Source organism: Cenococcum geophilum, assembly GCF_001692895.1.
Source record: "Cenococcum geophilum 1.58 unplaced genomic scaffold K441scaffold_8, whole genome shotgun sequence".
NCBI lineage: Eukaryota > Fungi > Ascomycota > Dothideomycetes > Gloniales > Gloniaceae > Cenococcum > Cenococcum geophilum.
In genome coordinates, this window is record NW_027137566.1 from 3,028,989 (window position 1) to 3,056,230 (window position 27,242).

At 47.5% G+C, this 27,242-nt stretch overlaps 9 protein-coding genes across 9 annotated transcripts; 6 read left to right on the plus strand and 3 right to left on the minus strand.

Moving 5' to 3' along the window:
- Positions 1 to 479: 479 nt before the first annotated feature.
- On the plus strand, positions 480 to 1,250 carry K441DRAFT_655105 (uncharacterized protein). The gene is made up of 3 exons (XM_067647789.1): positions 480 to 619; positions 675 to 1,046; positions 1,097 to 1,250. Exons 1-3 carry the CDS (start codon positions 590 to 592, stop codon positions 1,229 to 1,231), a joined length of 537 nt encoding a protein of 178 aa, XP_067507653.1. The 5' UTR covers positions 480 to 589; the 3' UTR covers positions 1,232 to 1,250.
- A 2,680-nt stretch (positions 1,251 to 3,930) lies between these two features.
- Positions 3,931 to 6,329, plus strand: K441DRAFT_545845 (uncharacterized protein; the record flags this gene model as incomplete). The annotated part of the gene is made up of 2 exons (XM_067642834.1): positions 3,931 to 4,424; positions 4,484 to 6,329. 2 exons carry the CDS (start codon positions 3,931 to 3,933, stop codon positions 6,327 to 6,329), a joined length of 2,340 nt encoding a protein of 779 aa, XP_067507654.1.
- Positions 6,330 to 6,939: 610 nt separating this feature from the next.
- On the plus strand, positions 6,940 to 11,586 carry K441DRAFT_693953 (uncharacterized protein). Its single transcript, XM_067652686.1, has 8 exons — positions 6,940 to 7,120; positions 7,210 to 9,950; positions 10,004 to 10,221; positions 10,267 to 10,499; positions 10,551 to 10,674; positions 10,728 to 10,773; positions 10,825 to 11,124; positions 11,183 to 11,586. The coding sequence occupies exons 1-8, from the start codon at positions 6,993 to 6,995 to the stop codon at positions 11,467 to 11,469; spliced, it is 4,077 nt and encodes a 1,358-aa protein (XP_067507655.1). The 5' UTR covers positions 6,940 to 6,992; the 3' UTR covers positions 11,470 to 11,586.
- Positions 11,587 to 14,693: 3,107 nt separating this feature from the next.
- On the minus strand, positions 14,694 to 16,691 carry K441DRAFT_544948 (uncharacterized protein; the record flags this gene model as incomplete). The annotated part of the gene is made up of 3 exons (XM_067642787.1): positions 14,694 to 15,762; positions 15,830 to 16,237; positions 16,321 to 16,691. The coding sequence occupies 3 exons, from the start codon at positions 16,689 to 16,691 to the stop codon at positions 14,694 to 14,696; spliced, it is 1,848 nt and encodes a 615-aa protein (XP_067507656.1).
- A 522-nt stretch (positions 16,692 to 17,213) lies between these two features.
- K441DRAFT_545917 (inosine triphosphate pyrophosphatase) lies at positions 17,214 to 18,081 on the plus strand (the record flags this gene model as incomplete). The annotated part of the gene is made up of 5 exons (XM_067642836.1): positions 17,214 to 17,393; positions 17,530 to 17,603; positions 17,667 to 17,811; positions 17,864 to 17,900; positions 17,954 to 18,081. 5 exons carry the CDS (start codon positions 17,214 to 17,216, stop codon positions 18,079 to 18,081), a joined length of 564 nt encoding a protein of 187 aa, XP_067507657.1.
- Positions 17,965 to 18,929, minus strand: K441DRAFT_655112 (P-loop containing nucleoside triphosphate hydrolase protein). Its single transcript, XM_067647790.1, has 2 exons — positions 18,694 to 18,929; positions 17,965 to 18,556 (listed from the first exon to the last, which is right to left on the minus strand). The coding sequence occupies exons 1-2, from the start codon at positions 18,874 to 18,876 to the stop codon at positions 18,209 to 18,211; spliced, it is 531 nt and encodes a 176-aa protein (XP_067507658.1). The 5' UTR covers positions 18,877 to 18,929; the 3' UTR covers positions 17,965 to 18,208.
- A 60-nt stretch (positions 18,930 to 18,989) lies between these two features.
- On the minus strand, positions 18,990 to 21,815 carry K441DRAFT_655114 (glucose-6-phosphate dehydrogenase). Its single transcript, XM_067647791.1, has 11 exons — positions 21,465 to 21,815; positions 21,194 to 21,266; positions 21,120 to 21,140; positions 20,725 to 21,069; positions 20,466 to 20,663; positions 20,330 to 20,414; positions 20,207 to 20,283; positions 19,944 to 20,151; positions 19,524 to 19,895; positions 19,399 to 19,467; positions 18,990 to 19,339 (listed from the first exon to the last, which is right to left on the minus strand). Exons 1-11 carry the CDS (start codon positions 21,506 to 21,508, stop codon positions 19,296 to 19,298), a joined length of 1,536 nt encoding a protein of 511 aa, XP_067507659.1. The 5' UTR covers positions 21,509 to 21,815; the 3' UTR covers positions 18,990 to 19,295.
- A 1,520-nt stretch (positions 21,816 to 23,335) lies between these two features.
- K441DRAFT_655116 (60S ribosomal protein eL33) lies at positions 23,336 to 24,146 on the plus strand. The gene is made up of 5 exons (XM_067647792.1): positions 23,336 to 23,505; positions 23,537 to 23,578; positions 23,634 to 23,687; positions 23,738 to 23,822; positions 23,981 to 24,146. The coding sequence occupies exons 1-5, from the start codon at positions 23,399 to 23,401 to the stop codon at positions 24,050 to 24,052; spliced, it is 360 nt and encodes a 119-aa protein (XP_067507660.1). The 5' UTR covers positions 23,336 to 23,398; the 3' UTR covers positions 24,053 to 24,146.
- Positions 24,147 to 25,392: 1,246 nt separating this feature from the next.
- On the plus strand, positions 25,393 to 27,092 carry K441DRAFT_655117 (uncharacterized protein). Its single transcript, XM_067647793.1, has one exon. It carries the CDS (start codon positions 25,463 to 25,465, stop codon positions 26,708 to 26,710), a length of 1,248 nt encoding a protein of 415 aa, XP_067507661.1. The 5' UTR covers positions 25,393 to 25,462; the 3' UTR covers positions 26,711 to 27,092.
- The last annotated feature ends 150 nt before the right edge of the window (positions 27,093 to 27,242 follow it).

Consider the following 27,242-nt stretch of genomic DNA (forward strand, 5'->3'; position numbering starts at 1 on the left):
ATACGCAAACCGACGTGTTAGGGGATGAAGCTCCACCAAAATACATTGTGCTAGTATAGAATTAACCTATTCGCGATTATATATAAATGTTCCTAAACTCTGACCATTTTCTAATCCTATATCGTCGGTTTTGAGTGCCTTGGCTGTAGTAAGAGAGCTGCCGCCGTAATTGACGTTTGGGAAGGGGGGCTTTTGCAGGAGACGACGCAACAACAAATTCGAATCGGGTAAATCGGACAACATAGTCATCTTTGTGGGGCGTGATTTGGTTACTCCAGCCATTAAGAATAGCTTCAGGAGCCGTGGATATAATCAAGCTCAAAGTAGGTGTATTTAGGCCGTCATACCCCGCATAGAACTATATAAAATACGATCTGTGTACCAGACCTTCTAACCAAGGTTTAACCCAAACCGGTTTAGTGCGCGGTTAAACCTAGGATGAAGGTCTGGGAACGAGAAAAGGCAAATGACATCGCATCATTGCTTACTGAAAAGTTTGTGCTGACACCATTCCTTTGCTTTAATACCCATCCTTCGCCCATCCAATCTGAAAATTATTATACCAGAGAGGATACAAACGTCGTGCAGAATGAGGGCCTACTGGTTTGACAACCTCCAAGTGAGACGAGATGCAAGTCATGCTTCGTGAGGCATTTACTGAATCGTAATATTAGGGTGATCAGCGGGAACCGCACGATTCTGGCCGCGAGGTCAGTCCAGAGTATTTATCGAAGCTCGGAATACTACATTTTCATTATCCCAACGTCGAAGATGTCAATGCTGTAGCGCAGCAGCGCAACTATAAGAATCGCGACGAGATTACAATTTCTCCGGAGAAGATGGGCGATGTCTACGAGGAGAAGGTTAAGATATTTTTCAACGAACATCTGCACGAAGACGAGGAGATTAGGTACATTCTGGATGGCGGAGGGTTCTTCGATGTGCGCGGCAAGGATGATGATTGGGTGAGGATTCAGATGGAGAAGCATGATCTTATGATTATGCCTGCAGGGATTTATCACCGGTTCACAACCGGTACTAAAAACGTACGCCCCATAACTGTAAGCCCATGAATCGATCTGACTTCCTGATTCAGTATTGCAAAGCCATGCGATTATTTAAAGAAGATCCAAAGTGGACTCCTCTGAACCGTGGAGCCGAGACGGATGAGAACCAATACCGGAGGGAATACCTCAAGTCAATGGATGGGACTGCTGTGGAAGCTCATTGAACTCCATGTCTTGTTTCTTACCACTGGATGGTGTTCAGAACTAGCTAGAGTGACTGCGATTCGATCATTGCTAGGATTTAGAGTTATGACGATGATCACCATGGACTTAACACCATTATACGTAAGACTGAAATTTAATGAACTTTTCACCATACCAAGTTCGCTGCAGAGAGAAAGTATCAATCCTATCCCTTGCAAAAACTTACAGGAGTAACCAACCCAACATCTCACTGCTTTTAATTACAATTGAGAATGCTACAGAAACATCCTAGGCTCAAGGATAATCACCGGCAGAGCCACCTCCATTTCCGGCAAACCCTTACGGAAAGAATTCTGCCCGCATGCCCATACAGAGTCAAGCGTATAATTACAAGGTGAAATGAAACCGAAATACCCCTCCTTCGAAACTAAGCGCCTAATAAGGTAATTCCCGCCGCCGTTATAAGAGCACAATTGAATGTATTAATGTAGCGGTATAATGACGAGTTAAGCTTAAGCTCAAAGCACAGGCCTCACCGCATCGTAAGATATAATTGGAGCCCCTCCAGAACATCATGTTTCTAAGACTCGATAACCCAGTATTATCACTTTGAGTGCCTAGCGACCTGCATCTGGTCAAATGAAACGCATTTCTAGAAACGGTTTTAACGTTGTAAACATGGCAACATCTAGATTCTCCTTTGTCTCTCAACGTCGTCTTCTCTTTAAGTCTTGATAGTACTCGGATCTGGCATCCTTTGGGATATGTTTATAGTCGAATTTCCATTTAGCCTAATATCATGCGATTTGCCGCAGGTGAGTTTGTCTTCCCAGTTTACCCTTAGTTTGCTTTTCCTGAATGTTACATGCACCAATCAGCTCTGAAACTCAAACTGTAGTGTTTAAGATGACAGCAACCGGTTTGCTCAATCCTGTAGCTGTTCTATAGCCAATTTTTTATTAAGGGTCACTCGTCACGTTAATTGCTTGTTTGAAGTCTCAAGAAACAGGCGCCTTTCTCACATATATTCAGAGCGACGGCAATTTTTTATGCTTATCCTGTTTCCTTTTAAGGTCAGAGAAGCTATCACAGATCTTACTCATTAACACCAACAGTGGGCATCTGAGCTCTATCACAGCACCGGTTGATCGAGCCCTCGGACCAAAACCTTCTAGCGAGAAAATCTCCGATGTATTCCCCCCTTGACCATGGCCCTAGATCAGGGCGACTCAATGACTTGATGGTTATGATTCCGGCGCACTTGCGGCAGCGTCCTCGTAGACATGATTACTACGAGGACGACTTGCGCAGCGACGATGCGGACGGATTTAGTGATGACGACCTTTCCACCGATATTAGAGGTATGAGGCGGCATGATAGTCGGTGTCTAAGAGGATTCCAGTGCCTGTCCTTCATGCTTCTCAAGGGCTGCATTTCGATACAATGACGTTCACGTCTTTCATATTCAAATTCAAAGGGTTCGATTGGAGATTCATGAAACTGGCCATCGCATCGCAATGTTTTGGGCTGCGATGGGTGAAACTCAGAAGTTGAGCAGCAATTGATTCGGGCCCAGGGCGATATCATGGGCCGGAGAGCGAGGCTCAGGGTACGTGCTGGCAGACAAGAACACCGGAGTTTCTTAGACATGCGCGTGAATGAGCTTCTCCATAATTCTCATGGAGAGGTTACTTTGGTGCTTGACTATGGAAGTCGCACTAGTGGGTGGAGACGTGAGCCAGGTTTGGATTTGAGCTACTATTGAATATGCAAAGAGGAGGAAGAGGAGGCTGCGATCCTGGCTGCCCAAAACCATGGCTTGATATTTTCTTTTTCGTTCTATGACACCTAGTAGATTTAGCTATTCTTTCTTATTTAGGTAATCCTAGGGGAGCTCAGTTTCTGGAGATGCAGATATATGTGGATATCGTTCGAAGTGATCACGTGAATTCCATGTAAATTAAGGTTGTGTGCGGGTCGATGGTGTGAAGTAATTATGACATATAAACTAATCAGGCTGCAGGTTCATACTAATTTTTCTAGTGTTGCGTGCGTGTCAAGTTCGAACGCTAGGCGGTGGCAGAAAACTGACTGCAATTCATCAGTCGCTGGTGTGAGTTACGACTTGATGGCGCTGCTTGCAACAACAACCTCCCAAGCAAAGCAGCTTTAACCTCTTTCACTCTTTAGCATATCCAGCTCAATGCCTACGGAAGAATCAATCTTCCCAGAAACATCCGGTATCGCTAAAAACCACCTGCTTGGGTACAGCCGACAGACCTGAGCCTCACGCTCTCCGACACTGCCTTGTCTTCAACTGCAGCCTCCCGGGCCGTCTTTAATCACAACAATCGGATTTTCGCCTTTCGGTACGCGACCCTTTGTAGAGGTCAATACACTGTGAAGACTCCTGCCATTTCCTACTTCCTGCCAGAGCCTTCCGCCACTGAAGCAACCGCGCCAGAGCTTGTTCATAACATTCCTATATTCCGCCTCACTCTGGGATTTTCGACCCTTCAACCATATTTTCCTTTGGCTCCGGGCTGTGATCTAGCGCCCTTCACAAACAGCATATCGCTCCCCAAAGGAAAGCCGGCGATAGGCGGAAATAGGCTTCGAGCATATTGGGCTCTTCGCTGTGACTCGAGATTCATTTTCGGAACCTTTTAGGTTACCTCCACCATCGTACTTACACACGACGAAACATATAAACCCTTAAATGTCATCCCGTAAGAGGCGCGCCCCTGGCGCTTCGCCCCAGATCCAGCAGCAGCAGCAGTCGGCTCTGCAGCCCAACGTCTACCCGCCGGCCCAAGAAGCGACCAACATGTCCACCGATCAATACCTCAACTGGGATGATGCCGCAATCATGAACAACGTACCGTCAGCGTACTCCGACCCTTCCTTATACGATAGTAATATGTACACTACCAACACGAACGGATCGATACCTCAAGTTAGTGGAGCTAATATTCCTACCGACTCTGCTACGTATTCGGGCCAACTTGTGAAGCGGAATACAAACCAGCAGTTGGCAGCTCGGGGGCGGTCTCCCTGGGAGACTTTCAATGGCGACTCAGGTGGGGGTCAGCAAGCTGGCGGGTGGGAGAACACGGACGATGATGAAGAGTTGGAGCAGAAGGCTATGCTTGCGAGGAAGGACGCCCAGTCGAAGCGCAAGCAGATACCTCCCTTTGTTCAGAAACTAAGCAGGTAGGCTCTTTTCATCCGATTTTCATGTGGCCTTGTCATTGCTAACTTGTACTTACTAGCTTCCTTGACGAAAAAAAGAACACCAACCTTATCCGGTGGTCTGACGACGGTAACTCATTCATTGTTTTAGATGAAGATGAATTTGCTAGAACCCTTATCCCCGAACTCTTTAAGCATAATAATTATGCGTCCTTCGTGCGACAGTTGAACATGTATGGTTTCCACAAGAAAGTCGGTCTCTCGGACAACTCCATGAAAGCTAGCGAAACCAAAGCCAAAGCTCCTAGCGAGTACTTTAATAAGTACTTTAAACGTGGTAGGCCTGAACTGCTATGGCTCATTCAGAAGCCGAAGAACCCCTCCACGAATCCGAAGCGGAAGAGAGATGACGAAAATGTCAAGCAGGGCGATAGCGACGACGAAGGAAGGAGGTATGGTGTGGAGACAGCTGGTGGTCCGAGTTTCCTAGGAGCAGATGATGGAGGCGGTGGAAGGAATCAAGAGATGGCAATGATACCCAGGACGGAATACAACAGCTTAAGAAGTGAAGTTCGGGCACTTCAGCAACAGCAAAAGATCATCTCCGGAGTCCTTAACAGGATTCGTCAACAAAACGATCAACTCTATCAGCAAGCTACAGCATTCCAAACCTTACATGACCGCCATGAAAGCTCCATTAATGCAATCTTGACATTTCTAGCAACATTCTATAACCGCAGTCTGGAGGGCAACAATGGAGCGAATATCGCCGATATGTTCGCGCATGCGATCCCCCAAAATCCACAAAATCATGGCAATGTTGTGGATGTTGGCGAATATCCTGAGACCAATGTGACTAAATCCCCTCAATTTACCAGAACGGGGAGGAGGCCGCTTGCTCTTCTCCCTGCTCCAGTACCAAAAGACCAAGCCACTCCTACGGGGTGTGCAGCAACGGTTAGCTCTTCCGCAAGGTCAACTGCTAGCTCGTCGGTAGGACCGCAAAGCAGGCCTTCAGTGTTCAAGCCTCCAGTCCAGTCGAGGAATGATACTCAAGCTCCTGGGGGCATTAACAGCAATCGTACTGTTGACGGAACCACTACCAGTCCTCCTTTGAAAGTGGATACGGATTCTCCGAGCTTAAGTCAGATTCCGGAGAACGATGAAATAATGTCGGCGATCCATAATGTCAATGCTAGCAGCCAAAACACAAGCCAAGGGCCCCAATTTGATTTCCCAGCTGCACTTACCCATTATCAAACTGCCGATGGTAACATCCCTCTTACCCCAGAGCAGCGTAACGATATGCTGTCTCTAATGGCGAACAATGCGAACGCAGCCTCCCCAAATGGTGCCATCGTAGACAGCAACAACGCTCTCGTCAATCCGCAACCTCCCCTAATACCGCCGCTCCAACACTTCACTGCTACACAAGCTCAGCTTGACCTATTGCAGAAGATGTCAGAAGAGCAAAATTCAAGGGTTCAGAACCTCCAGGAACGGTTACAGCCTCTCAGTCCTTCAGGAACCATACCTGGACTGGCGGCCAATGGAACAAATGGAGGCTCGTATTACAACGGAAATCTTGGAGTCCCAGACTTTGAGCTCGAACTCAATTCCTTCGTTAACTCCGATGACTATTTTCCTCCACAACCCAATCCGGCTGGATCCACAGATCTAGATCTACCAGACTTGAACTTCGATCTTGCTGACACCGGAGATTTGCCAAACGGTGCTCTCTTTGGAAGCAGTGATGGAATTGATGGGATCGACTGCTCCAATGAAACAGGGCAACAATGCGGCCTTGGGGCCAGTAGCGGTAGCAGAATCGAGAGTGTGAGTAGTGCGGCGACCAGTCCAGCCAATACCGTCGAGGAGAATTTCGGAGAGGAAGCTACAAGAAGCCCAAAGAGGCGGAGGAAGTAGCTGGGAGCGTCATATATGAAGTCGGTTAGAGAGGGGTATATCTGCATCAGAGGTACAAAAAGGAGGTGTTTTGGGGAAATTTGTCTTGTTTCGGACGACTGAATGAAATAACGAGAAAAATATGGGCGGCATATTTTGGTCGCTTTTGACCACAGAAGCTCCGGATGGCAGTGGTATATCCATTGTATCTAGTAGATACCCTCTAGTTTTAAGCATTTTGTAGACTTGAGATCTATTTCCATATTTCTTAAGCTGCGTTAATAGACAAGCGAACTGTATTTTATAGTCAAGCATTAAGTCTTAGACCGATGCGAAAATTACCTGCAACAGGAAATAAGTATGCTTGGTACTGATAAGGTTAATATGAGCAGGATCGTTCCCAAAGCTTGCCCGCTACAAACAAAAAAGCACTGTCGCATCTATCCCTTGACACGGCAGGGTCCTTTGCTAAGTTCGCTTATATTGACGACTGGATTCAATTGGATATTTATATTAACCCAGCTTTTCCGATTGGTTGATTCTTATCGATAACCTAAGGACCCAAATTGCCGTGTCAGGGATAACAGGCGTCCCCCATTCCTCGACTTCAGAGCGAAGAAAAACTAGCGCACGCGTCCAGCTTAAATTTCACAATGACCTGAGAGCACCACATACTGCGCCCCGATGGCAATCGCCATGGACGACTCCTCGATCCACGCTGGCGATAGCCGGCGCAGCAGCTTCATGGGCAACGGAGCAGCCTCGCGACGGCGCACCAGCGGGCTGTACCGGCGGGGCTCGAACATGAGCGAGTGAGTGCCATCCCCAGCAAGCAAGCAAGCAAGCAAGCAAGCTGCGGGTTACTGCCAGGGCAGCATCGGCTAACGGGCGCCATTCACAGAGCCAGCTTCATGACGGACGTGGAGATGGCGCAGGACGAGGTGGGCATCGAACTCTCCGCCCTACCCGCGCGTGCGCTGACGACCAGAATCCAGGTTTTCGCGGGCCCCATGTCCGAGAGCGTCCCGACGAGCATCTCGAGCTTCGCGCACCGCCGCGCCCGCGCCGATTCGACCGCGAGCTTCACGTACTACGACGAGGATAGGGATTCGGAAGAGGGTGTGGAAGAGGAGGCGATCGCGGAAGAGTATGGCGATATCGAAGACTTTGAGGGGTATGTGGATGAGGGAGAGGATCTGGAGGGTAGACGCTCGTCGATCTCGAGGCGGAGAAAATCTTCGGGGTATTCAGGGAGCTCACCCGGCGCGCCACTGTTGAGGAAGCGGTCGATGTCGAGCTCAGATGCTAGGGAGGGCTGGAGAGGTGGTAGGGTCAGCCAGAAGATTTATATCCTCACAGAGGATCTGACGATTGTGGTTGCTGGGTTCAAGACTTCGGTGTTGGGGTTTGCGGTGTATGCGACACTGTGCACGATCACACTCGGTCTGGCTTGGCTGCTGTTTCGATGGCTTCCGCGGTGGAGAGTGCGGATAATTGGAACACCTACTCCGCTAAGAGAGTGCGATTGGGTGGTGATAGAGAATCAGTGGGGAGAGTTTGCTGTTCAAAATATTGGCAACCAGACGTATGGACGCTCACTCTCGACAGTCTTTGGAGATCTCGAAAAGGCAGGACACAGAGATTATGATGAGGATGACGATCCGGTAATAAAGCAGTTACGGTCACTGGATTATCGGTATATTCGGTTCTGCTACCACCCGCTAAAGGATAAGTTTGTCCTTGCAAACACCTGGAAGGACCCCGCCTGGACAGATATCCGAGCACTCCGTCAAGGTCTGGATAGTGAGGAGCGAGACTACCGCGAACGGGTGTTCGGAAAGAATCTCATCAATATCGAGGAAAAATCCGTTGGACAGCTCTTGGTCAACGAGGCATTCCACCCGTTCTATGTTTTCCAAATCGCCAGTCTCATACTCTGGTCCCTAGACCAGTACTACTACTACGCAGCTTGCATTTTCATTATTTCAGTTGTCAGCATCACTACTACATTGGTTGAAACAAAGGCCACTATGAAGCGGTTTCGGGAGGTATCCAGATTCGAATGCGATGTTCGAGTGCTTCGAAATGGATTCTGGAGATATGTGGAATCTGGCGAGCTCGTTCCAGGTGATGTGTACGAAGTCACCGATCCGAATCTTACGCAGATACCGTGCGACAGCCTCCTTCTTTCTGGTGATTGCATTGTTAACGAGAGCATGCTTACGGGAGAATCGGTTCCAGTTTCGAAAATACCAGTTACAGACGAAGCCTTAGAGCTGCTGAACCTAAGTGCCTCTTCTATCCACCCAGAAGTTGCCAGGCACCTTTTGTTCTGCGGTACAAAAATCATTCGCGCTAGGAGACCACATGGTGACGGAGACGATGAAGCTGCCGCTTTGGCTATGGTTGTAAGAACTGGATTTAATACCACGAAAGGGGCACTGGTCCGGTCTATGCTATTTCCCAAACCGTCAGGATTTAAGTTCTACCGAGACTCCTTCCGCTATATCTCAGTCATGGCAGGGATAGCTATGGTTGGATTCGTGGCGTCTTTCATCAACTTTGTTCACCTGGGTCTCGAGTGGCATCTAATCATAGTCCGTGCCTTGGACCTGATCACGATCGTTGTACCTCCTGCACTTCCGGCTACTCTTACCATTGGGACAAACTTCGCGCTCTCTCGCCTGAAGGGGAAACAGATATTCTGTATCAGCCCCCAGAGAGTCAATGTCGGAGGCAAGCTAGATGTTATCTGCTTCGATAAAACTGGCACTCTGACTGAAGATGGGTTGGACGTGCTCGGAGTTCGAGTTGCGCAACGTCCGTCGAACAGATTCAGCGATATCCTTACTTATTCCGGTAGCGTGGTTCCTGGAGCATCGTACGAACGGGACCCGACAATTGATTATGGCGCTAACAAAGCCATTCTATATACTATGGCCACGTGCCATTCCTTACGTGTAATCGACAATGAACTTGTCGGAGACCCTCTAGATGTTAAAATGTTCCAATTTACTGGCTGGAACTTTGAGGAGGGAGAGCAGAAGTCAGGGGGTGGTGATGATGAAGAGCATCATACCCTGTCACCATCAGTAGCGAGGCCTCCACAAGGAATGGAATACGACATCGATGAAGATCCGAATAGTCCGAACAGAAAGCCAATAGAGCTAGGCGTTCTTAAGCCATTCGAATTCGTGTCTCAGCTACGCAGAGCTAGTGTTGTCGTTCGCCGATTTGGAGCTCCTAGTGGCGACGTCTATGTCAAGGGCGCTCCGGAGTGTATGAAAGATATCTGTCGAGCTGAAAGTTTTCCCACAGACTACGAGGACCTCTTGGCCTATTACACTCACAGAGGGTTCCGTGTCATCGCATGCGCAACAAAATCTATTCTAAAGCTAAGCTGGGTTAAAGTCCAGAAAATGAAGCGCGAAGAGGCGGAGTCTGGCTTGGATTTCATTGGCTTCATCATTTTCGAGAATAAGCTGAAACCGCGGACGACGGCCATCATTAATGAGTTAGGAAGAGCGGGTATACGAAAAGTTATGTGCACGGGAGATAATATCCTCACCGCTATCAGCGTGGCAAGGGAGTGCAACCTCATTGACAAGACAGCACATTGCTTCGTGCCTCATTTCGTCGAAGGTATTTTTGAAGACCGTCAATTGAGTGTGATCCGGTGGACTAACTCTTTGTAGGAGATTCCCGGACGGCGCTTGCTCGTCTGAGTTGGGAGAGCGTCGATAATCCCATCTACCAACTGGATGAGCACACGCTGAAGCCACTCCCTCCACCAGCTGAGCATGATGCCTCCCTTCCATACGACATCTCAAATCTCAAGAATTACTCCGTAGCGGTTAGCGGAGATGTGTTCCGCTGGATTATCGACTTCGCCTCGGAGAAAGTCTTGCGACAGGTAGGCCAAGTACTAGTGATCCTAGGGTATCGCTGACTTTCATAGATGCTTGTATGCGGGCAAGTCTTCGCTCGCATGTCTCCCGACGAAAAGCACGAGCTTGTTGAGAAACTCCAAAGCATTGACTACTGCTGCGGATTTTGTGGCGACGGAGCGAACGATTGCGGCGCTTTGAAGGCAGCAGATGTTGGCATCTCATTGTCTGAAGCTGAAGCGTCTGTTGCTGCGCCCTTCACAAGCAGAGTATTCGATATCTCCTGCGTTCCTGAGGTCATAAGGTATGCTCCTAATACCCGCAATTATCTGCGCTTGCACTAATGATTTTACAGAGAGGGACGAGCAGCGCTTGTTACTAGTTTCAGTTGCTTCAAGTACATGAGTCTTTACTCGGCTATCCAGTTCACTTCCGTCAGCTTCCTCTACGCCTCTGCTTCCAATCTAGGTGATTTCCAGGTAAGTTATGGTCAACTCATTCGGAAAATCATTTTAACGCTAACCGCAACCAGTTCCTCTTCATTGACCTCCTCCTCATTTTGCCCATTGCCATCTTCAGTAAGTCTACCAACTCTAGCGCCAAATAGACAGTATTAATTCTGTATGTAGTGGGCTGGTCCGGTGCCTATCCCGTCCTTTCCCGCAAACGTCCAACAGCCAGCCTAGTCTCACGCAAGGTTCTCACGCCTCTCCTTGGACAAATGGCCATCTGTATCCTCATTCAACTCATTGGCTTCGAATATGTACAGCGACAGCCATGGTACATTCCTCCAGTACTTGACAAAAACAAATCGAATTCACACAACTCCGAAAATACCACTCTGTTTCTTGTATCCTGCTATCAATATATCCTCTCCGCAGTCGTCCTTAGCGTTGGCCCTCCCTTTCGACAGTCTATGGCGCAGAATAGTGAGTTTTATATCTGGTGCTCCTCACCAATAACCAATAACCACTAACAATATTATAGCCCCTTTCATCATTACAATGGTCGTGACCCTGCTCATTGCAACTTACATGCTCTTGGACCCCGCTAAATGGCTCTACAAGCTCATGGAGCTGACTTACATGTCCATAAATTTCAAAATCTTCATTCTAGTGCTAGCAGCCGGCGGCTTCGTTTGCTCACATGGAAGTGAGAAGTATTTACTTCCTGGGCTGGCTAGATTGATTGGGAAAATCAAGGTCTGGATTAATCCAAAATGGAGAAAGAAGAGGAAGGTTTATAAGGTTATTCAGGAAGACTTGAGGATTTGATCTGGTGGCCAGGCTTAGATTTAATTGTATTGCATGATATAGTACTAGATAACGGAATAGAAGATTGTATATAGGCGTAGACGGCTTCCATTGCACTAATATATCACAATATTCCTCAAAGTTCCTGAAGCCTACTCCCTTCTGATTGAAATGTTTACATTTCTCAGCGTTACTTATTTTGGTGGTTTCACTGGGACGATACCGGGAGGTGTCAAGGATGTACTTCGAAGTGTCTCCCGAAGATAAGTGAACAATAAAGATGGAGTGCATTGTATGTCTACAAGTAGTTCAAGATGCGATGCCTATTTGTTGCCGTGACCTGTGCATATAAGACGAGCTGTGAAAGGGCTTCAGAATTAGGGGTTAATCTAAATCTGTCGATCGGTAGTCCGTGCACCGATTGTAAGAAAAGAAGGACTCGTGTGTAGATTGATCTATGAAGAAAAAGAGGCTATATATACATGAGGTAGTACCCCCCACAGGGGTCCCTAGAGAACGGTAAAACTAGATTGAAACCAGGTCGAGACAAATCTGAAGCTTATGTCTGACAGTACCCGTCACGGTCGACAAAATCCACTTTGATTTGTTTGTTTATTTCAACATTGTGAAGCATATTGCCAGGTATACGGTAGGGAGCAGGGAAGGCAAGCAAGAGTTACAGGAGAGTCGATGGAAGAGGACGATATAGCAAAGAGTAGTAGGGCAATACCCTCGTACAGAGACGAACTGATGAGGAGAGGAAGAGGGCTGCAAGCCTGAGGAGGTGCCAAGCCTAGCCTTCGGCTAGGCGTTTAAGGTAATCCGCGACGGGGTCGTTTTCCCTTAACCTGTTAAAATGGGCACGCAGGTTATCGGTAAGAGCCCACTAATTAGATTAGCTCGATATGGTGCCCGTATTCAGGAATATAAAGCTTAATCTTTAGACTTGAGTCGCTCGGTATGAGGCCTCCAGTAGTTTTCGTTCCTACAGAACGGTATTTTGCAGGTGGTGGTGTATTTAATGGTTAAATTCTATGTAGATATGGTCGTTCTGATTCTGGTGTTCGCGCACGGGCCTTCTCCTCTGCTCGCCCAAACAGGTTAAAGGATAGGCTAAGCCTAAAGCTATTCCCTTCTAGTTTAATAGGGGCGACAAAAGGGTTCTATACCTTAGAGAGTATAGTTATATTTAGCTAGGTATTAGGATAGGCCTATCCCTTGCATAGATAGATTCGTCCGTAGAAGAGTAGCCCGAGCTTAACCAATTAAACAGCTACGTTCGTTAGCGGTAAGGCGTTCTGCCGTGCACCTAAAGTTGATGTTCTTGTTTGATGCGCACAGGCCACATCCGCACGTCACTTATCTATGCAAGGGATAGCCGGATATATATACTATAACTAGGGTTATAAAAGTATGGCTATATATACTATGGAGTAACGTCGGCAGTAGGAGTACATATATTGGACCCCGCAACAGTCGCGGTAGACTCGCGAGCACCGTCTGCCCTTTTGGCCCTAACGTGGGTGACAGGGTTATGACGACGATAGGGTTATGACGGTCGGCTACTACCGCCTTCCTGATGTAGATGGAACACCAAAATACTGCCAAAATGCCTCAGAAGTAGCCGTTGGGTCGTGCACGCCGTTAGGTCGTGCACGCCATTATATTGTGCACGACCTAACGGCTACTTTTAAGGCATTTTAGCAGTATTTCGGCAGTATTTTAGTGTTCTATCTATATTAGGAAGGCGGTAGTAGCCAACTATTATAACCCTATTGCCGTTATAACCCTATTACTTATATTACGGCAATATAGAGCGGGATACGTTACGCTCTAGTAGGCCCTATAGATAGTAAAACCTACTATATATCTAAAAGTAATTTAGGCCGCCCCGCGCTATACTATAGTTAATAATAGTTAGATTATAGATATAAAAGCTAATACTATACTATATAGGCGGAGCCGCTCCCTAAGCTATATAGTAGAAGTATTATAGGACTTTAAATGGTCGCGTAGATAGTTTAGCGGAGGCTAAAATAGAGGGAGGTTTATATTACTATACTTATAGTAGGCTTTAAACTATAAATTACTAAGCCGCGACGTACTAACGTATTTTATTACTTATTCGGTAATATTAGTTATTTAATAGCCCTAAAAACTACCAAAAAATAGAAAAACCACCTTAATATCCTAATAACGGCTTAATAATAAATTACAAAATTTTATAATTGGCCTTTTATACCTATATTAAGACTTTTAATAAAGTTATAGTGTAATAAGCCTGGCCATTATTAAAATATTGGGTTTTAGCCCCCAATTTTAAGCTAAATTGCGATATTTTTAAAGCTACTTAATAGATTATTTTTTAAATCTAATGAGAGGTTTAAAATAGGTATAAAAGGCTAATTATAAAATTTCGGAATTTATTATTAAGCCGTTGTCGAGATATTAAGGTGCAGTTTTTCCGCTTTTTGGTGGTTTTTGGGGCTACCGGATGAGTGATATTACCGGATGAGTGATAAAACACGTTAACACGTTTATCTATCTAATGCGGGGCCGCGCAGAAGTTGCAGGCGACGTCTATAGGACTAAGATCCAGTTGCTCCTGCAAGCGGGAGGCCGTAAAAGCAGCAGCAGCAGCATTAGCGGCAGTAGTAGCGGCAGCAGCGACAGCAAACAGGCCATTGCAGGCGTTGGCTGGCTGCACTGGCAGTATAGGTATCTAAAGAGTAAGGGGGATAAGTGGAGGGGGGTAAGCAGCGGTCGTACGGGCGTCCGGATTAAGCTCTGCTAACGGGTGTCGACGCTTTCTTTTATCCTAGAGAGAGAGGTTAGTTACTAAGTATTAGGAGGATAGGAAGGGCAATAAAATAGCAAATTTTATGTGGTATACTGTTACGATTTAGCGGGAATAACATAAGGGACCGGTACTGTCTATAAGAAGTATAAAATATAAAAGGGGAGGGCATTTATAAGGGTAGTACGAGTTTTATCCTATTGATGCAATTGTATTTCACCAAGGATCAAAACCTTATTTGTGGGATTTGGAGAGGATCCGGGATCCAAGAAGATGGAATTGAAGGAGACTTGAGGTTTCTGGGCATCTCGCTTTGGATTCTGACCGTTGCTAGCGGCTGATAGAGTACTTCGAATCTTATTGGGGCGTCAGATTTCTGCCCTCATGACATCTTTATCACTGCTTCCCTACGAACGTCCGCTACACACCATCGAATCCCCCCAGATAACTAGCCGCTTTTTTTTAACTCTCTCTTTCGTATCTTAACCCTAATATCTCCCCTGGGACTCTTAATCGCACTGCCTACCCCCGCCTTAGGTACTCGCCAAGCCTTCCCCTGCCCCGCTGGCTCGAAATCCCAAAGCTGGATTACACTCGCCACAAACGCGATGACAATTTTTGTAGTAAACAAATCGGACAATGACATATTGGACCAGCCGTTCTTTTGTGTACCCTCTGTAGTACTGTTGTCAGAAATATTCAGATGCCGCTCTGGAATCCACTTCAGTGGATCGACCCAGTATCGCGGATCCGTACAGTGCAATCCAATGCCAAGCCCAACGTCTATGTGCTCGCCTTTGCGTAGCTGCCAAGTGGAAGGTGTAGCAGCAGTGCCCCCGGCATCAGAAGTACTTTCAGTGATGGTAAAATCCTTGGTCACTACTTTGGCGCTGAGTGGTGCGGAGTAGAGTCGGAGCGTTTCAAGGAGGCAGCTTCGGAGGAGTGGGCATTCTGCTGCGAGATTCTCGATGTTGATGGCAATCCTTGGTGGTTCCGAATAGTTCGGATTGATGGATGGAAGTTGAGTAGCAGAAGCATACGCGCCTGTTTCGGCGCGTATACGGTTCAGGAGGCTAATGCCGTAGCCCGGCCCTGAGGAAGAAGAGTCGTGGGAGAGGATATGTAGTAAGAGCCAGAATGCAAGCGGAGCGGAGCGTCCAGATAAGAGATGCAAGAAGCGGAAGGTGGAGGAGGCCCGGGCTGGTGGGGCGAGATTCTGGTCTTGCTGTATTTGATTGAGCTTTTCGAGGGTACTTGGGACTTCGCTCGTATCGGCCGTATCTGATCTGGAGAGTGAAATGTGCAGTTCGGTAAGTTTATTGAGGAGGCGTTTCCGCGCAAGGTATGAAGATGTCAGGTGCGGGACTGGAAACCAGCGAGGAATACCAGCAGCTAAGAGGAAGAAGGATGATTCAAAACGTTGTAAATCCGGAAATATTTCTGGATATTTTTCGATAAAAGAAGGGCCTATAAAAGGCGCGAGAGTTGCGTGACCTAGGAAATCATTGATAAGGGACCTGATGATTCTATGTTAGACGGAACATATTGGCTTAAGGCTTCCAAGGTAATAAATATATTACATACAGCAGGCTCACTTCAACTTCTGTATGGCCATCCGCTATATCTGTCAATTCGGTGTCGCTTACACGCTCCCACGGCATCTGATCAACGGTGCTTGGGTTAAAAGTTATGAGATCTGGTAAATTTTCTTGAAGAGCTTGGATAGAAACACCAACAATATGACTCATTTTCGGCCCATTCAAGAAATATTGGATAAATGACTTCGAGATAATAGGATGGGCGCCGAAATACTGGTCTTTGGCGTTTTCTGGCATGCCCATTGCATTCTTTGGAACCATCCACATATTTGTTTCGGCCTCGGACACAAACTCCGGATGCAAAAATACAGCTTCTACCAGCGATGGTGAGCAGACCACATTGTGGGTTGTTCCGGCTAAATTGTATGCAAATATGCCATGGACACTAGAATCTCTACATGAAGCTTATAGTTAGCAGGTGCTGAAGGCTGTAATAATACTAAAGTGTGCGAATAATACTCGTGGTTGTACACTCACCTCGATTTGCTTAGGAAATCTTCATCAGACCAAATAAACTGCCAGAAGTGACGGAATACTGGAATCCAGTATGGCACCATTGGAACTTTTTTCGCTCCATTTAACTCAGGTGACGATGACCCTCTACTACCACTAATGATTCGGGTAGAAAGCGCAATGGTAGTAAATGAGAGGAATATCTGTGACAGAGCTGCGGGTGTCCTCCAAGCCTCTGGTACAAGCAAGAAAGGGGTTATATCTATCCGCAAAGCCCGTGCTAGAAGAAGAAAAAACGGACTGAGAAGGAAGAGCGAGCATACTGGGATGAAAGCATGCTTTATAAGTTTATTAGAGCTGTTCACTCCCAGGAAGAAACTCCTTGCAGAAACCATGATGAGATGACGGCTGGTTGAAACGGGATTTTGCGGCTTAAATCGGAAACGGAAATTACAAACGGGGAACCTGAAACTTAGAGGAGTTTGATTGATAGTGATTGATAGTCCTCGTGCAAGTTCAAGCCATCATCCATGTATCTGGTAGGGCGTGCTTTCAGCTGCGAAGTGAGGTGGTGCCTGTGGTAGTAATGATGAAAAGAACGACTAGAAGTTGGACATTCGAGAATGCTGCTAAAACAAAAACCCAAGAGATGGCTATCCTACTAGCAATGTTTCCTATATTTAGCTCTAGGAGAGGAAGTTGAGTGGTTGTTGAAGAAATTATGTTAGCCCTACCGAGACCTAAGTTGAAGTTCAAAGCTGCGCGCCAAGCTTCCGCTTTGTTTTTTTCGATGCAACCTTCCAAATTCCAGATGCAGGTGCAAGGGCATAAAAGCTACCACAAAATCTCCAACTGAAGATAAATCGTCAGAACCCATTTTACGCAAACAATTTATCAAAACACTTGTTCAAGTCAATATGGTACCTACCGTTCCGAAACACCTTAATTTTATCACCGGCAATGCGAATAAGCTTGCTGAAGTGCGGGCGATCCTTGGCGATACGATTGAGTTGAGGAGTCAGAGCCTCGATTTGCTGGAGATGCAGGGCACGGTAGAAGAAGTATCGATTGATAAATGTCGGAGAGCTGCTGAGGCGGTATGTTTGGTGATATTCTCTACACTTGTTTTCAATTTTAAATATTAAGTAAATATATATTCTTGATTTTTCCTATTCTCAGTCTCACATAACTTTAATACTACAATCTGTGGTGGTCTGCTAACAAACGATCTAGGTTGGCGGGCCCGTGCTAGTAGAAGATACGTGTCTTTGTTTTAAGGCTATGAATGATCTACCCGGCCCATATATGTATGATAGCTTTTGAAGCAACCCTCGCTTGCTTTATTACCGAAAATGATTAACACAAAACAGTAAATGGTTTTTGCAAGCTTTAGGCCCTCAAAATATGCACAAGATGTTGGATGGGTTTGAGGACAAATCCACCCAAGCCGTCTGCACGTTTGCATATTCCGAAGGACCTGGTCATCAACCAATCGTGTTCCAGGGTCGAACAGATGTAAGTAATTCCCTGATCCAGTTCATGTGAGGATGCTGATAGCTTCGTACAGGGAAGGTTGGTGCCGTCAAGAGGCCCTACAGTGTTTGGTAAGTCGTTGCTTCTCGTGGTTGATGTTCTGTAGCGGCTGACCTTCGCGTAGGTTGGGACTCCTGCTTCGAGTACGAGGGGAAAACGTACGCAGAAATGGACAAGGCGGAGAAGAACAAGATATCCCACCGCGGCAAAGCACTTGACAAGCTAAAAGAGTGGCTAGCCACCCATGTCTAAGCCCTGGTCCCAGTTCTGGATAGACTGTAGATAGATCTTGGCCATAAATGCTTCTTCCATGGTCAACGACAGGGAACATATATCGTGTGCTTCGTCTTTCCGTATCTCGAATTGCAGCCAGGTCCCCTCACGCGCGTTCCTCATTCTTTGCCTTCTTCCACGCCTCAATCCACTGCTCCACCCTCTCCACGTTCTGCTCCACATCCTCTGCGACCTCACTATACAGCTCGACGACGATTTCCTCATCATACCCCTCCTTCGCCTCTTCTAGCAGCATCTGCATGATTTCTGCATCCATATTCTCGTCTAGCTTCTTCCCACTGTATCCTCGCGCCGTCAGTCGGTCGAAGAGCGTGGTGGAATCGCAGCGAATGACAACGACAAGGTCGACCCAGCGCTGGGGAAAGAGATCGCAGGCATGCCAATCGAGGATGCAGCCGCCAGGTGCGACGAGTGGTTCGAGGGCATCGAGGAGCTGTTTTTGGCACACAAAGTCAGCTTCATTCATACGTGTGGTTGCATCGTAACGCCTTTGATAACCCGGATAACTCCGAATTGTGCGCTGATCCTGAGCTACATGTGGAAGGTTTATGACTTGAAACCCCAGCCCACCTTATCCTCATCCACAATCCATGTTTGCAATTCCTCGTCCCAGTCCTCGTGGCAGTCATGTTCTTTGGCTACCTGGTTAATGGGGAGGTGCTTGAGGCCCGTGTTTCGCGCGAGGAGCTCAGCGTGTGTGGTCTTCCCGACACCGGGCGTCCCCGTGATTACGATATTCGGATTCGTTCGCATTATGGATACAGAGGTTAGGGATAGTAGTAAACGGACAATTAGCGTTGTACGCGTTGATTAACATGGACGAAATTCTGGAGATTTTCTCCGGGGAAAATCCGGAGCTGCGGGGATGAGGGGAGCATTCTTTGTGCCCCAGGCACTTAAATTTCTATTTACTCCTTGAGGAGCGGACCGATCGCTGATTTATTTGAGTAAGGTTATATTTAAGCCAAGATAGAAAGTAAGATAAGAGGAAGCAGGAAAGAGATCCTCCAGGATCCAGATTTCCTTGCCTACGCTGACTTTATCATAACGCCATTTAATTGTCTATAGAATATTGCCTGTGTCTTTGCCATTGCCTTTTCCGCCTCCCGCTAGATCCTGGCCGAAAACACTTTATAGAACGGGAACATCAGGACTTTCATATGCGTGTTCATCTACAACTTGTTTCGCTCCGAGTCTGACAACGGCCATTGGTAGCCTGTACCGTTTATAAGTACGGGAGCTATTTATTGGGCTTTCAGTTGTTGAAAAGCCTACCTGCAGCGTCACTGAATTTGTATCCATAGGAAGAAGTGAAGTCGTCAAGGACAGCGGGACCACGGGATCCTGTGGAGAATCAGTAACTAAATTGCATGTATTTCGTTAAACGCCATTGAACTCACCATAGGGATATTCCATAGGAATGATCTCCTTGTTGTCGTCCAAATAGTGCAACAGAGGAGTGAATATCCTCCAGCTAGCGTCAAGTTCGTCGTCACGAACAAAGTTGGAGTGGTCGCCCTTCAAGGCATCAAGAATGAGTGATTCGTATGCCTCAGGAATCTTAAGGTCGGAGAAGCGGCGCCGGTAAGTCAAGTCGAGCTCAGTAACGACTGTCTGCATGCTCAATCCCGGCAGCTTAGAGTTCATCTTGATGTAAACACTCTCGTTTGGCTGAACTCGGATAACTAGCTCATTCCGCGGAATATCCTTAAAGATACCGGAAGTGACGTCTTTAAATTGGATCCGCACCTCCGTCTTTTGTTCGTTAAGTGCTAGGAAAGGTTATAATTACAGTGGAATTAAGCGAAGGAAGTAATTACCTTTGCCAGCCTTCATGATAAACGGAACACCATCCCATCGCTCGTTCTTGATGTATGCAACCATCGAGGCGAACGTTGGGCATCGTGATTCCTTGGGAACAGTGTCATCTTCCTTGTAGCCTGGCTTGCTCCCATCAAGTGACTTCCCGTATTGGCCAATGATAACGTTCTTAGGTTCGATTGCGGGCATTCCACGAAGGACACGGACCTTGAAAATAGTCAGCCTCCGGGAACTTCTGCAAATATATTTGCTTTTTCCTGACCTTCTCGTCTCGAATATCTTCCGCGGAGAAAGAAATTGGCCGTTCCATTGTGAGAAGAGTGAGCACTTGCAACAAATCTACAAAACATTAGCTAGTCTCCTATGACCCCCCATGCGAACGTACGGTTCTGCATGACATCGCGGATGATGCCAAATTCGTCGAAGTAGCCACCTCTACCCTCAGTGCCGAAAGGCTCCTTGAAGGAAATCTACCGCAACGTTAGAAAAATAGTCTTGCTCTAGCCACGCATAAACCATACCTGAACGTTGTCGATGTGATTGCGGTTCCAGGTAGCACCAAAGAACTCATTACCGAATCGCAAAATAAGAATATTTTTGACCATTTCCTTGCCCAAATAGTGGTCAATGCGGAATATTTCGTCCTCGCTCCAGTCTGGCGCTAGCGCTCGTTGGAGCTCCCGGGAGCTTGGAAGGTCTTTACCAAAAGGCTTCTCGACCTACCAGAGCTCTTACTTAGCTGAGTAATCGTGACAGGAGTGCAGGAGATCGGCAACTCACAATTATCCTAGCGATACCGTTCCTCGGATAGCAGCTCCTCTTTAGATGCTGAGAAACTGTGATAAACACGCTTGGTGGTAGGGCCATGTAGAAAACCCGGTTGGTCTCCTTTTGGTCCTTCTCCAGGTCCTCCAAATGTTTCCGCAAATTGACAAACGATTCATCCTGGTCGTATTGTCCGGAAATATAGGTGCACATGCCGCAGAAATCGTCCAATTGTTCCTGCATCTCCTTTGTTGGAGTCTTTATGTAGGACCTGACTCGCTTGAGGTATTCCTCATGGTCCATCTTCGTCCGGGCATATCCCACAATCTTGACATTTTTGGGAAGGAAATTGTTTCGGTGCTAGCCGTCCGATTAGACTCCGCGAACACAAGAGGTTTGAGGGCACTTACAAGGCCAAAAAGGGCCGGGAACTGGGCGGCTGTCAGCAAGGCTTCCTAAATAAGATTGCAAGGGCAAAACTTACGGTCTTCTTCTTTGCTAAGTCGCCTGAAGCCCCTAGAACTACTATGACTGTGTTATCTTTGAGCTCGATCGTTCTAGACACAGAAAAGCGTTATTAGCATCCTCTCGCCATTGCTTGTCGTGCAACTCAGTTGGGCTACGTGGGCGCCGGTCCCAATAGTCCGGATCATCTCTCGGAGCATTACACAGGACCTCAAAGTCATCTGTGCTCCAACCAATGCTCGTTAAGGGGATGAGGGGCAGTTTTGGGAGAGTCAATGAACGCAACTCACCCGGCATTGGCCTCCACCTCAGGCTGAATGAGGGTGTCTGCCATTGCGCCCGCTCAACGACGAAAGCGGCCTCAGATCTGGCGGGATTGGAAGTAAAAATGGGAAGCTCGAAATGTGAAGGATCTGCTTGACGGTTTTCTACAGATGAGGCGGATACTTGCGGAAGGTGAGTTCAGATCGAGGGTGAAGTTGCGCGTTGACTTTTGGGTAGTGGGGTCGGTGGATTATTTGGGCATATCAAATCAACCGGCGGGCGCTGAAGAGCACCAGGTAGCAAGGTGTGGCACGAGTTAACAAAGGATGGAAGGTCTGGGAGAAGGCAGGCGCCAGCAGGGAGGTCGCAAAAGTATTTAAGGGCCTTCACACCAAAAGCAAGCTCGTCGTATCACTAAGCCCTTCCTCGTCTTGCAAAGCATGCCGCGCTGCTCCCAAATCTCCGGGCCCAACTAAACCCACGATCTCCGCTGAGGAAGGGTTGACTAACGCCGAGAGTCCCGACCCCACCATCAAGCCTGTCGTCCACCAGCAATATGTTTTCACCTAAAATACGCCTCGTGCTGCGCTGACAATCCTCACTGGTGCCCGCCATGGCTCTGACCGTCAGGCAATTGCATAGACCTGGGGAAGTTTTCTCACACAAATACTCCAAGATGCGACACGCCTTGGTAATTTCAGCGAAGGAGCCCCTCCGAAATGCGGAAGTCTCTGGAAAAATTATTTTTCCACTCAGGCAACAAGCTAGGCAAGCCGTCTGTATGCGCATGCTTATTTTGTATCCGACGGGAGGTAAGAGGACATGTATTTCCGAAGCCCGCGCCTCTCATAAAGGCTTCCCTCGGTGGTCATTTGGACAGTCAGAAATTAGCATGATTCGTCTTGCAAAATCACTCCTCCAGATCTGTCGAGCGCCTTCTCAAGGCTCCAGGCGCGCATGCAGCTCGATGGTTCTTAAACACGACTCCCCAGCTTCACAGCGAGTGCACTAATTGGGAAGGTCAGTAATCGGTTGAGATACATTGATACTCGTGTCGGTAGAAGCGGAAAGGGCGTTACTATGGTTAGAACGCTCGCGACGGGCGGATGAGATCGTTGAAATTCGATGGCGGGGGATTCCATTATATTCGACCTTATCCGGTAGCTTTATTTTCGATATACCTAAAAGCGCAAAGGCGAACACTTATGTTGACTACTTAGTCATTTATTATCTAAATTATTGGCGGTGATATGCTTTCAAAGCAGCTGGGTTGTTATCAACCGGCTTGACTAGAGGTCTTGAGGGGTCGAAAGAACTTCAAATCGTTGAATAAATCAAAAGCATCACATACCGAATAGCCGCGATGAATTTAGAAAGTGGGGCGGGCTTTCCCACGGTATATGAATTTTGGGAGGGGCTAGTCATGCATCTGGCTCGCCGCCCTACTTTTTCATAAGTTTTCTAATAAGATGTTTTGCGGCACAACCATAGAGAGCATTTCAGCGCAGAATTCGTAGAATTCTTGGTGATGACTGTTGCAGCCGGTCACGGTTATAATAGGGCAGACCGCGGCAACCTTGCAGTTTCCTCAAACACCGGCCGATGCCAAGACCGCTAAGCGAGCACATCCACACACTCGCAATTGAACCTCACCAAAGTCGAGACTACGAACGACGAGTCTCGACACCCAGCGACACCACGACTCAAATTCCAGTTTCTTCCTCCGTTTATCATATACATACAGCGGAGTTTAGGGATTGTTCAAGATGCCGGAGGCAGGCCACAGATGTGAGCGTTGGCCCTCGAGTCACCTTTCATCATTTCCTCCAGTTCAAAACTTACAACACCCGCGCTTGACTTTCGTGCACTCGTGGGAGCGATTCTATCGTAGATCCATGCTGACTTCTATTTCTCTTCTTTAGTATATGTGAAGTGAGTTCCCTCTATTGTATCTCTTGTGATGGAATGCGCGCGACAGTTTACCGGGTGGCTCCCAGCCAAACCTCTACCTCATACAGCCTATACGGGGACGCGAGTGTTGCGAGTGAGGGTTGCTAGATTAGTTTGGTACAGGATGCTGATACGATGGGTTTAACAGGGGCAAGCACCTTAGCTACCAGAGAGGAAAGCGAAATACGACGTAAGGATACTCCGGTCGGTTCTGGTGGATTGGAGTACTGACGGATTGAATCAAGGCCTGGTACCAGCCTCATCAAGATCGAGGGAGTTGACGACACAAAAGCAGCAACGTGAGTGGTAGTGGAATTCACGCCGCCAAACAGGGCTAATTATCTTGAAGATTCTACACTGGCAAGAAGGTCGCTTTCGTATACCGTGCACAGAAGGAGGTTCGGGGGTCTAAGATTAGGGTGATCTGGGGCAAGGTGCGCATTTTCAATTCTCTCAATGTACTCGAGGGTCATTATGGCTAACAATCATATCTAGATTACCCGCCCACATGGTACGATTTCTCCGATTCTTTTTGATTGCGACACATTTATTGACATACGAACTAGGTAACTCTGGTGTTGTAAGGGCTCAGTTTAGGCACAACCTTCCTCCCAAGTCTTTCGGCGCATCGGTTCGTGTGATGCTTTACCCTTCTTCGATATAATGCGTCCTTTCGGTAGTTGGGGGCTGTATCTGTTGTCGTGGAGTGCGGGAGCGGCGATATTTGACTCGGCGCAGTCAGTGGCCTGAGGGTGTGGAAGCTGGATGGCTACGATATCTTGCATGCATGGTTTCATAAAATGGCATGTTTTCTTGGCAACGGTGTCCGCTGCTTTCAGATAAATAAGGCGAAATCGTGAAGATCCTTTTGCCACAATCAGTGGAAATATATCCTCAAATATCTGTTGTGGGATCCTTGATCGTCCACTACAATTGTTCCTTATTCCACTCAACCCGAGCCAGCAGCAGCCTCCTGTCCTGAGTCGGGAATGCAGCAAATCTAAGATAACTAAGAGTGAAGTTAGGAAAGTTGGATGCGTTGACGTTTTCCACGGCCTATCTTTTCAATGCCTTGACATGTGTTGGGTCAATAGTCAGAAATTTTCTGCTACTTACAAATGTGCACAAGAAAGAGCTATCCTTCCAGCAAGCATCCTAAGCGCAAATAAGATAAGTGCGATGCGCTATGCTAGGTTGTATTCACGCGCCAAAGAAAAGCCCGGTGAATTTGAATGAACCTGGTAAACTAGATTAAGGCAGATTCTGTCCACATTCTCACGGCGTATCCACAACTTTTTCATCTACTAAGAACTATGCGACAAGTTGTTCGTGCCATTTGCTTTTACTGACCTCACGGCCTCCCCTTAACTTCATATCCTTTCTCCCCTCTCACACAACAAAAGAACGCACCTAACACAGCTCGGCTTCTTTGAAGGATACTGCAGGAATCCAGGCTCTCCAAGCTGAGATATCTATGCCTAGTAATCCAAGTCTCGACATGTACATGTCTGACGATGAGTCCGATGGAGGTTGGGTGAGGCTGTCACCCGTAATGCGTCCCAGCAGCAGCGCCAATCTCGCACTCAACACCTTGCCTTCTGCAGGAGTAGACAGTGGTCAGCCGGCCGTCACTAATGGCAGTGGAGCTGTTCTGCAACCTCACTACTCTCCGAGCGGCGGCGGTGGGTTCAGCTATCAGCCGGCTTCCACTCTTGGGGGTGGATCTGCTTGTGCTCCTGAAGCTTCTATTGCTTACGACCGCTATACTGACTTCCCAATCGGTGGTACAGTCAGCGCCCAACCTAGTCACCTCCCTGCTACGAACATCAATCTGCAGGACGGCGCTCAGTACCCACTGGTACAGAACTGGCCGGCGCTGAACACATCCGCAGCTCCGCATCCCGTTAATAGCAATCGGACTCTTCAGTCAAATCACGCATCACTCGGTGGTGGATACCTTGTTAACACCGGCTTTGCTATCAATCCCCTTCAAACTCGTCTTGATCCTCAGGGCATGCTTCATACTCGGCCACAGCAGGCTGGAACATCACCCCTTTACGGAGGTGACGCTAATATGTCAGACGCCGACATTGTTGATAGTCAAGCCGATTTTGGATCAGAGCCGTTAAGATGTGCGATTTCCGGCCAACCCACTATTGGAGCAATGACAATTGATCGTCCGATACCAGCTGATCGCCCAGAGTCAAAACGGGTTCTAAGGGCAAGGCGGAAGCTTATACAAACTAGAAAGGCCAAGCTTAGCAAAGAGCTACAGCGAACAGCGAAGGCAGAGCAAGAAGAGGTGATAGATCTGAGAATAGAAATCATGACACTACAGAATAGAGTTCTCGCGGCGGTTGATAACCTAGAAATCAGAAAGAAAAAATGCCAAGATTGCAAAGCCTGCAAAATCAGTCATCACGAGGGCCAGACTCTCTGCGATCCAGCCAGATTAATGCAACTTCTTAGGAGAGCAGAGTCGAAAGCTGAGAAAGAATTGCTCTGTGCAACCGATCGGAAGACATATGAGACCCGGGAGGAGACACGGCATATGAGAGTTCAGAAGAGAGCCGCGGAAAGAAGAGAGAAGGAGGATGCAGGGCTCAAGTCCAAAAAGACTCCTCCGTGTAACCCCCTAGGACGCAGTGCCTGGTCTGCTAAGCGCTTCCAAGAAATCGCACAGTATTATGCCCATATTGTTGTATTACGAAGGCAAATGCTAGTTGAGACACAAGAGCAACGGATAGAAACATCTAAACAAATCGAGAAGCTGTATGGAGCTGCCACCAATGCTCGGTATAATAAGGACAAGGAAATCGACAGAATGCGTGGGCATCATAGTGAGCAAGACGTAAGTCCAGGGCTGTACAACCTGGGAGATTATGTTAAGAGAATTACTTTCCCTTCTCATCAAGCTGTTCCCAACGGTATTCAGGGTATTAACGCCGCGCAGCCTCGGACTACTAGGAGCTTTGAATACCCATCCCTCAGCCTTACACACACCCAACAGCTAAGCGGCGTTGACACGCTTCCCTACATGAATGCATCCGGCGGCCCCTCAGCAGCAGACCTTCACCCCAGCCGCCGTTGGGCGCTTCAAATGCCAGACATCGATAGCTCTTCCAAGAGCATCGTTACTCCAACGACTTTAGGGCATACGAAGACCGGTGCGAATACGATTCCAGTTGGAACTCGAATAAGACAACGACAGCAAAGTCCGAACAACGAGTTCCAACGAACACAACCATCCAAGGAGGAGTTCAACTTTGATGATCCGAACAAGGAACTCCCGTGGCGTCTGCAGGGCTTGAGACTCAGTTAAGACGGGTTCGGATATGTCTACTCGAGGGCCTGATCAACAAAAATCCAGGGCCTTCTACGACTCCGTTGGGTCTTTAGATACACCTCAGCAGCTCGATACTCCCGGTTCGGTCGATAAATGATCCCACAACCGTTCTGTTCGTCATAAACCTTTTAGGACATAAGGTTAGAAGTTTTGTCATCCAGTCTCAATGGAAAGTCTATGGAGTTAGTGTTTTGTGTAGTGTTGGTAAGATTGATCTCCAAGGTAGGAAATCCAGTCTTTGGCACAGCGCGGCCTAGAAGGTGTGTAAAATCATAGCGAGCGGGAGTTCCCAGGGAAGTGCCCGCATGGCTGGCTTGAGCACGACGGTGAAACGCGTTGGACAGTAATTAAAACTCACACAAAAATACCGATATAGTTTTTATATCTTTAAAAAAAGATTGTGGTTATAAGTAGTGCTTCGGGGGAGATGTTTCCCCTCGCCAAGCGAGCCGACGGCGTCAGCCTCGAAGGTGTCCTCTTTCTAAAGTCGGCTGCTAAAATCCTTGCA

Coding starts and splice junctions, on each gene's coding strand:
- K441DRAFT_655105 (XM_067647789.1), top strand. CDS start 590: ATGAGGGCCTACTGGTTTGACAACCTCCAA. Junction 620..674: donor ACTGGTTTGACAACCTCCAA/GTGAGACGAGAT, acceptor TCGTAATATTAG/GGTGATCAGCGGGAACCGCA. Junction 1,047..1,096: donor TCACAACCGGTACTAAAAAC/GTACGCCCCATA, acceptor TTCCTGATTCAG/TATTGCAAAGCCATGCGATT.
- K441DRAFT_693953 (XM_067652686.1), top strand. CDS start 6,993: ATGGCAATCGCCATGGACGACTCCTCGATCCACGCTGGCGATAGCCGG. Junction 10,675..10,727: donor CCAATCTAGGTGATTTCCAG/GTAAGTTATGGT, acceptor AACCGCAACCAG/TTCCTCTTCATTGACCTCCT. Junction 10,774..10,824: donor TTTGCCCATTGCCATCTTCA/GTAAGTCTACCA, acceptor TTCTGTATGTAG/TGGGCTGGTCCGGTGCCTAT.
- K441DRAFT_655112 (XM_067647790.1), bottom strand. CDS start 18,876: ATGCGAACGAATCCGAATATCGTAATCACGGGGACGCCCGGTGTCGGG. Junction 18,557..18,693: donor GGATTGTGGATGAGGATAAG/GTGGGCTGGGGT, acceptor TGCCAAAAACAG/CTCCTCGATGCCCTCGAACC.
- K441DRAFT_655114 (XM_067647791.1), bottom strand. CDS start 21,508: ATGGCAGACACCCTCATTCAGCCTGAGGTGGAGGCCAATGCCGG. Junction 20,664..20,724: donor ACGGTATCGCTAGGATAATT/GTGAGTTGCCGA, acceptor GAGCTCTGGTAG/GTCGAGAAGCCTTTTGGTAA. Junction 19,340..19,398: donor CAAATTCAGTGACGCTGCAG/GTAGGCTTTTCA, acceptor TAAACGGTACAG/GCTACCAATGGCCGTTGTCA.
- K441DRAFT_655116 (XM_067647792.1), top strand. CDS start 23,399: ATGGAATGCGCGCGACAGTTTACCGGGTGGCTCCCAGCCAAACCTCTA. Junction 23,688..23,737: donor GACGACACAAAAGCAGCAAC/GTGAGTGGTAGT, acceptor ATTATCTTGAAG/ATTCTACACTGGCAAGAAGG. Junction 23,823..23,980: donor TTAGGGTGATCTGGGGCAAG/GTGCGCATTTTC, acceptor GTAAGGGCTCAG/TTTAGGCACAACCTTCCTCC.
- K441DRAFT_655117 (XM_067647793.1), top strand. CDS start 25,463: ATGTCAGACGCCGACATTGTTGATAGTCAAGCCGATTTTGGATCAGAG.